At 36.6% G+C, this 7,939-nt stretch overlaps 1 protein-coding gene across 1 annotated transcript; it reads right to left on the minus strand.

Moving 5' to 3' along the window:
- Positions 1–29: 29 nt before the first annotated feature.
- LOC107802048 (uncharacterized) lies at positions 30–4,364 on the minus strand. Its single transcript, XM_016625489.2, has 4 exons — positions 3,652–4,364; positions 2,515–2,724; positions 2,234–2,431; positions 30–432 (listed from the first exon to the last, which is right to left on the minus strand). The coding sequence occupies exons 1-4, from the start codon at positions 4,162–4,164 to the stop codon at positions 340–342; spliced, it is 1,014 nt and encodes a 337-aa protein (XP_016480975.1). The 5' UTR covers positions 4,165–4,364; the 3' UTR covers positions 30–339.
- Between the last annotated feature and the right edge of the window lie 3,575 nt (positions 4,365–7,939).

Genomic DNA, 7,939 nt, shown 5'->3' on the forward strand with positions numbered 1-7,939 from the left:
TTAAAATGATGTCAACAGTTACTACATTTAAAACATTATAGTCTCAATTAACAAAGAGGTCAGATCAATTACCGAAGTAAAGCTCTTAAACTACAAGCAGAACAATACCCTTCCACCTGTTGAATGAGAACAATATAACTCCCTAGAACAATATTTTCCGGTAATGTGTATAATTTTAATACCAAAAAACGTATTGCTGCCTCTCTTTTTAGTTCAATGGACAAAGCATGACTTTAACATTCCTATTCAAAAGGTCAGAGGGTAGTGTTTCCTAGCCATTAAAGGTTAAGGGGGTTAAATCTATAATAATGAAATCTCAAACAGACCAAATTTATATAGCTATAGTTCAAATGCCTCTTCTGTTCCTCCCGTGGCATGCCTCTCCGGCAGCAAGCGAAAACAAAACTCGCAGCTTGGCAAACCAGCAATGGCCTGTAAATTAGTTCAGAGAAATAAACAGAAGTAAAGTTATCAAGTACAAGTGCATTGTCCACAGAAAGCAAATGCCTATATGATTACTATTTCCAAACTCTTTTATTCCATAAGTTAATACGAAATCCTAATCCGAACTTCAACTTTGTATTTTATACAAGCATTAACAGACAATTTTTATTGCAATGCTAATTTGGGATTTCCACTTAAGGTAGTTCATGATGGTATTATCTTTCTGGTCACTGTTGTTGTTACTAATGTATTGTCTCTTTTCGTCTTCTTGAACCGAGGGTCTATCGGAAACAGTGTTTTGGATAGCGTGCGGCGACAAATAGCGACGAGGGCCTGCTTCACTGAGGCGAGAGGCGAGCAGTGAAGTGCTCGCCTTTTTTATGTGAAGCGACAATTTATACCCAAAATATATATATATATATATATATATATATATATATATATATATATATATATATATATATATATAACTAAAAACTCAATAGCAATAATATATTAATAAATATATCAATTCAAAACTTAAAAACTCAATAGATAGTCATAGTAGATTCATAAACTAAAACAAGCAACATCTATATGCAATTAATTCTACTCTATAAGACTAACCGGAAAAAAGAGTAAATTTTAGGTTTGATTTGAACTATGAAGAAGCTCTGTGTCTGACTGCCTCAGCCCGTATCCATGATTAAAAAAAAAAGGAAGGGAAGAAAGAAAGATATAAAGCTAGCTCAAACCTCAAAGAACTCTCTGCTACTTGCTCGAACAACAGAGCCAAAAAAAAAAAAAGGAAGAAAGAAGAAAGGAAAAAGAAGAAGGAAAAGAAATTTGACAGCAATGGTCGAAGAAAAAAAATGGATAGCAGAAACTAGAAGAAGAAAGAAGAAATGGACAACATACCTGGGTTATGATGTCGCTGATGAACTAAAAAGAAGATGAAATCCCAAGCCCTAATATTTAGTTTATTGATCGAAAAAACAAATGGCGTTGATGGTTGTTGAAGGAGAAAGAAGTGAAAAACCCAAGCCCTAATTTGTATTTTAATCGTCGTTTGGTCGCTGCCTTTTTTTTTTCAAAAAGCGCTGCTACACATCGCCTCGCACTTCGCAGCGCCTCTCGCTACATAGGCAAAGGCGCTCGCCTTTCTGAAATCGCCACGCAACAGAGCAAAATGGCGTCGGCAGCTCGCATCGCATCGCCTCACGCTATTAGCGCTGAGGCGAGCGCTATTTACAACACTAATCGGAAACAACCTCTCTACCCCTGAAATAGGGGTAAGGTCTGCGTACACACTACCTTCTCCAAACCCCACTTGTGAGATTATATTGGGATGTTGTTTGGGAGGAAACGTGCTCCGCAATTCAAGGTTAAAGCATAGTATTTTGTTTGTGCTTCTCCCAAAATCCAACATATAGTGTTTGCACATAGTTATCCCAAACAATCCACAGGTCAATTATCTCAAAATACCAAAACTCACAAATGAGCAACTAAAAGACCAGTTGCCATGGAAACACAAAAATCAAATATAAGATTCATTTTAAGAAAAATATATACTTTACCTAACAACCACACAGTAGAATCCCACTAGTGGGGTCTGGGGAGGGTAGAACGTACGCAGACCTTACCCCTACCCAAAGGGATAGAGAGGTTGTTTTCGGGAGACCCTCGGCTCAGAGACAATAGATCCGTAACCACAACAAAAACCAGAAAAATAGTATCAGCATCGTAATATATTTTACCTAACACGCAAAAAAAAAAAAAAAAATTGTAAATTCATCAGGTGTTAATTTACCTCTTCTTTAGGCCGGCAACAATAGATCTTTTTATCAAAATGATTGATGCAACGACTACCAGCATGGATTTGAAAAGTTTCGACAGGACTACTACCATGAGTGAGATTTAAGACTTTCACCGTCATCCAGTACATATCGAAGGTTCCCGACAACGAATAATTCACTTTCTCAATCTTCAAAACCTTGTACTTGAAAGCCTGCGAGGAGAGGCACAATTAGTTGTTAATAAAGGAAGGATAGTCTGGAGACTAATCACAGAATGAAATTTAAGGTTGCATACATTGCACTCTTTCTCATTATATTCCTCGATAGCACGGTTAGCCAGTTCCATTAGTAACTTAGCATTGTCACTGAAATCCTGAGATGGTAATGGTCCAGGTAGTGATCCTCCAAAAGTAGGCGCACCAGAAAAACCCGGTCCAGGTAGTGATACTCCAAAAGTAGGCGCACCAAAAAAACCCGAAGAGAGATAGACATCACTGTCAAAATACTGCATCAAACAAGCCAACACTAGAGTGAGTGATGAAAACTAATCCAAATCATAGGACGAATATACAATAAGTAAACTCAAGCACAAGAAGCTAAAATACTTGGCAACACAGATTTAATGCCAGAAGATAATTCCCAGGTAGACTCACAACTTGTTTGGATAGTTGTTATATATCGTTTCATAATGTATCGTACTTGTATTGTATTGTATTGTATTATATTGTTTTGATGTATACAATGTTTAGATAGATTGTATTGTTTGTCGTCATTTCATGATGTCAAGCACCAACAATATTAAGAATAAACTTACAATATCATAAAGAAAAAGTAAGGTACGAGATAATATAAAAAGTTAGGGTAAAGGATAAAATAGTACTTATTAGAGAAAAAAAATAAGGTAATGACACGACCACACCAAATCGATCGTTCTATAAAGTGCCACTTTTTGTTGTTACGTAACAACAAATTTAACGATACGATACAATAAAATTTAAGTAACAATCAAACAAATATTGTATTTAAAGTCACAATACGATACAATATAATAGGTAACAACCATCCAAACAAGCTATCAGATAAACATCCAAGGGAACATGTTTCAATAAGTTTGTTTAAGAAATTTGATCTAACAACATGAAATTGTTACTCCCTCTGTTTCAATTTAGATGATACACTTTTCTTTTTAGTCCGTTCTAAAAAGAATGACACATCTACAATTGAAAATAATTCAGCTTGAAATTCTTCATTTTAACCACTTTTAAGCCTTGATGAGAAGGTTTTATAAACACACAAATATCACGGCCCACAAAGCTTTTGACACTTAAGTTTAAAGACCACAAATTTCAAAGTGTTTCTTTTTGTTTTTTATTAAACTCCGTGTAGAGCGAAAATACTTCTATCTAAATTGAATAGCAAAAGAAAAACTTACATGGGAATGACAAAACTGAGGGTTGAATCGACAGGGGGTTAGATACTCCCCCGTGAGATATCTTCCTTGAGCTGCAAGTTTTTCTCGGTGCTCCAACTCTGACTGTTTCAATCTCTTCTCCTCCTCAGTTACTGGCCTCGAACAAAATTCTCTTATTGTCTTGTCGAATGCATCTATTACTCTCTTCGCTACCTCATCTCCCAGTTCGAAACGAATTTCTCTTTGCAGTACGAAACGAATCTCTCTTTCCCTCTGCTTCTTTGCTTCCAAGTCTTTTTCCCACTTTAGATCCTCCTCTTTTGATTGTAAAAGTGATTTTAGCCTCATCTCCTCGAACGAATAATGCTCTCTTTCCCATAAATTCTTATCCAAAAGAAGTTCTTCTTCTGATTTGGGATAATGGATTTGTATTTGCTTCTTTTGGGACTCAGTTAAATTTGCAAGACAACGTGCTCTTAGGTTGATGCTTTCTGAATTGTCTTTAAGGAATACTTTTATCATATATTCTGCCATTTCTTCCTCTTTTTGCCTCTGCTTCTCCTCCTCTTCCGATAGTGGCAAACAATTCGACGCAACTATCAACCAAACCCAATATTGATGCGATGAAGCTAAACCCTTTTTAAGTTGGATTGGGATTTGGGTCGGCGATGAACCTAAACCCCTTTTTAAGTTGGATTGGGATTTGGGTCGGCTCAAGAGACGGAAATAACAGAGATGTTTTATATGAATTACAATATTTATAGGAAACTTGATTATATTTCCATCTTTTTGTTGAATTTAAGGTTAAAATAATTTGCAGCCTCCAAATTTGCATTAAAGATTAAATTTATCCTCCAATTTTAAACAATATTCATTCTTAACTTTTTAAAATGCCTATTTTACATCTACAACTTTTATCTTTTCTTTTTGATTTTTTTTTTTAAAATAGGCATTTTTATCTTTTTTAATCTGTTTCAGCTTACCGAGAACATGACCCTAAATAGGAAGGTGTGGAGGTTATAAATTTTTTGAATTTATTTTCATTGTTCCTTGAGTCGTGAGTATGTCGAAAACAACTTCTCTACTTTTACAAGGTAGGAAAAAAGTCTGCATACACACTACCCTCCTCAGGTCCCACTTGTAGAATTACACTGGTTTTTTTATTGTTGTGGTTGTTGAAGTTTTTAATCTATATTATGGATTTACTTATAGACAAATAAATATTAATTTTGATACAACAAAAGAATGAGAAGTAGTTTTCAAGCATATAAGTTACTAACATTTAATTATGAAAAAAAAAAAGTAGTTTTTCAGTATCATTAATTTTATTAATAGCAATCAAAACTCACTATATTTATATTTATAACATTGAGAATAAAAGAAAGTGAGAACATTGTAAATTAAGTAATGCATGTAATAAAAAAGGTTTAAAAAAGGGTAGATTTTATAACAAATTCCTAAAAACAAGTTAAGGTTAGGTAATAGGACCCCACAAAGTAAAGGTGTGTAACTGAGATTTCAAGACAAATTCAGGGTGGTGCTTATCCTTTTCCCTTTAGTTTACTCATGGTTCTTGCACTAATCAGAATCAATAGTTACAGGCATTAACAAACAAAATTTTTATGCATTTTATTAGTCTAATACTTCAGAGCTTATCAAATCATAACATTCCTAATATCAACGTAACAAAGTACTTTTGTTTCATAACATAACAACAACTAGTAGAATTTATTTACAATTACAAAAAGAGTTATATGGAACACAAAGGGTCATACATGATGGTAAATACTTGCACCCAACCAGTATTTTTACTGATTCAAGAAAGTTAACCTTAGCAGTTACAAATTAAAGTGCGACTACGTATACAATATCACTTAAATATGGTTAATAACCGCAGAGAAAATATCTTTTTCATTTCGATGGCTAAGGAAGGATCATCTCATCATAGCTTTTACTTTTCAGCAATGTTCTTGCGGGGCAGATGGATTCAGCCATGCGAATTTGATTATATCCCGATGAACCGTCCATGAAAGACATTGCCTCATAACCAGTAGTAGCATCGATCATCAGCTCTGGTATAGGAAGCGGAAATTTATCTTTGGGACACGCATTGTTGAGATCTCTGAAGTCAACACACACTCAAATCTGTCCATGCTTCTTCCTTACAGGGATAATACTTGAGACCCATGTTGGGTATTTCACTTCACGAATAAAGCCGGCTTCGATGAGTTTGTTAACTTCAGTTTCAATCAGGGGAACCAAGTCCAGCCTAAAACGCCTTTGAGCTTGCTTAACAGGATGAGCACCATTCCTGACTGCAAGGTGATGGACTGCTACTTTGGGGTCTAAACCAGGCATCTCTTTATAACTCCAAGCAAAGACATCCCAATACTCCTTGAGTAACTCAATATAAATATTTTATTCATCGACTGCTAGTAAAGCACTTAGATAGGTGGGCATTAGTTCTTCATCGGTGCCAAGGTTTATTTCTTTCAAAGTGTCAACTGTTGCCTTTACCCCTTCTTCAAGTTCAGGCGGAGCATCCTTTGCATCTTCATCTTTTTGAGGGTCCCCATCGTTGAAAGATATGTGATAACACGGACATCCTCCAATTTCTCATCACTCCCTATTATAGACGAAATACCATTCTCGCCTTGAGCAGTAACATGATACGAAGAACCCATACTTTCTTCATCTTCGTCATGTTCCTTAGTATTGACCACAATATATGGCTTTACCTTCAGTACTTCTTTACATGAAATCACAAATTTTGTTTGTCGCCTCATTCTAGAAGGAATCAAACTTTGGAAATCCTTAGAGATCTTCTGGATTCTAGGAGAAGCGGATGTTCTTATGCTTTGATAATTTCTCTGGAACTTGTTCCCCTTCTTTAATGGTCCAATCTCTCAAATACGGAAGTTCTCACAATTGATTTTCTAAGTCGATCAAAGACAGAAGGCCTGTTAGAAATGACAGATTCGTCTTCTACAGTGATATAATTATTGCTCACCCTTCTTATGGAGATGCATACTAGTGACGGATGCTTGTGTGCCAAACCTTCACGTAGTTGCTTCGTAGCAGCTTCTGATGGGAGCTTCCCTAATTTTGACGGCTCCTTGGGATTATATCCATCTTTGGCAAATAGCCTGTAAGCATTAGGATCAAAGCCTTCATCTGTATGCTTCGTATGGATTGCCACATTCTGCGAATGATTTTGAGCCACAAACCATGCAAGTAGCATTGATGGCAACTTTACTGCCTCAATTCGTTGGATCGGAAGAGTTAACTCCCTTAGAATATTGGCTTGGAGTTTGGATGATTCACCCTTCTTTTTCTTCTTTTTTATTGATATAGCGGAGCGCAGGAGTTACTTTGAGTTAGGGTGTACCTCCTCAGCAACAGCTTTATTTTTATCGGAACCCCCCTCCCCCCCCCCCCCAACTCTCTTAGTCGTGGACTCGTCATTCTTGCCATTCATGACATCACCAGCTTTTAGCTCATTCACAATGCGGTTCTTCAAGTAGAACTTTGCATCGGCGAAGTGTGACTCAGCCTTGGTGAATAGTTTGTCATCAACGACTATCTTTTTCTCGACTTCTCCCTCGTAGTACTTTAAACATTGATGGTAGGTAGATGAAACAACTTTATTCTCATGTATCCAAGGTCTTCCAAGCAAGACGTTGTATGAAGTCTTTGCATCGATCACATGCAGCCATGCACTTGATTGCATATCTTCAATGGTGATCCCCAACTTGATCGAGCCTATGACTCTTTTTCCCCCTTGGTTGAATCCTTGAATTATCACACGACTTTCCGAGAGTTTGTTCATTAGAATACCAAGTTCTTTCACAATGTGAATTGGCAAGATGCTCACTGAGGATCCTCCATCAACCAAAATTCGATTTACCCTTTCATCACGTATACAGTCAACCAGGTATAAAGGGCGGTTATGAGGAGTGTCACCAAGTAGAAGATCGTCATTCATGAACGTAACTTTTTCCTAACAAGCGTTAACTTCTTGAGGAATAGACTCGACGAGATTTTCCGAAGATGGTGTCAGTGGTAGGTCATCAATCTTTTCTTCCCCATTGTTAGCATGGCAACAAGATGCATCAATTCCCTCATGAGAAATCTTCGTGCGGAACCAACTTGGTAAGAACTCCTCCAAGGTCACTGGATGTCGTGGCTTTTGAGGGTGGTGCACCTCCATTTTTGCCTTCTTCAAATCCTTAACGGGATTTTGTTTCCTTGTTCTTTTTACCATTATTTTCCTTGTTGCTTGTTCTATCGATTCTTTAAGCGGGCTCCT

The sequence above is a fragment of the Nicotiana tabacum genome, chromosome 13 (genome assembly GCF_000715075.1).
Source record: "Nicotiana tabacum cultivar K326 chromosome 13, ASM71507v2, whole genome shotgun sequence".
Lineage (NCBI taxonomy): Eukaryota > Viridiplantae > Streptophyta > Magnoliopsida > Solanales > Solanaceae > Nicotiana > Nicotiana tabacum.